We start from the raw sequence: 557 nt of genomic DNA on the forward strand, positions 1-557 counted from the left end.
TGGGTTTTTTGGTTTTTAAAAAAAAAAAAAAAAAAAAAAAAAAATCCATGATGATTTTTTTTGCTGAGATAATAATGATATGAAATAAATTTGAAAATAAGAGGGATATTGAGCATTCAACTTGTTTAAATTCCTAATTGAGCACCTTGATTTCAGGCCATATCATTGATGAGTACTTGCGCAAGAAAATAGAACTTTCTGACCAAGCAGCTCATTTATTGTTCTCCGCTAATCGTTGGGAACGGGAACCCACATTGACAAAGTTAATTGAGCAGGGGATAACTCTGATCTGTGATAGATATTCCTTTTCTGGGGTGGCCTTTTCTGCTGCCAAAGAAGTAAGTTTCTATTTCAAAATAATTTAAATCATACTACCTAAAATCTAAAAACCTTCTACATTGGTCATAATAATTGTCATGTTTTATTGCCACTCAAATAATTAGGTAGTTATTATACTCTTTATTGTTTATTACCATACATAATGTTTTTGTTCACAGGGTATGGACATATCATGGTGCTTTCAGCCAGAGAAAGGATTGCCTAAACCTGATGCTGTG

The 557-nt window shown here is 32.3% G+C and overlaps 1 protein-coding gene across 1 annotated transcript; it reads left to right on the forward strand.

Moving 5' to 3' along the window:
• Positions 1-142: 142 nt before the first annotated feature.
• LOC103523785 (thymidylate kinase-like) lies at positions 143-551 on the forward strand (the record flags this gene model as incomplete). The annotated part of the gene is made up of 2 exons (XM_008488803.2): positions 143-338; positions 498-551. Coding segments are annotated over 2 exons (250 nt in total), but the record flags the coding sequence as incomplete, so codon positions are not given.
• Positions 552-557: the final 6 nt, after the last annotated feature.

This window comes from Diaphorina citri, unplaced genomic scaffold (assembly GCF_000475195.1).
Source record: "Diaphorina citri unplaced genomic scaffold, Diaci psyllid genome assembly version 1.1 scaffold40717, whole genome shotgun sequence".
NCBI lineage: Eukaryota > Metazoa > Arthropoda > Insecta > Hemiptera > Psyllidae > Diaphorina > Diaphorina citri.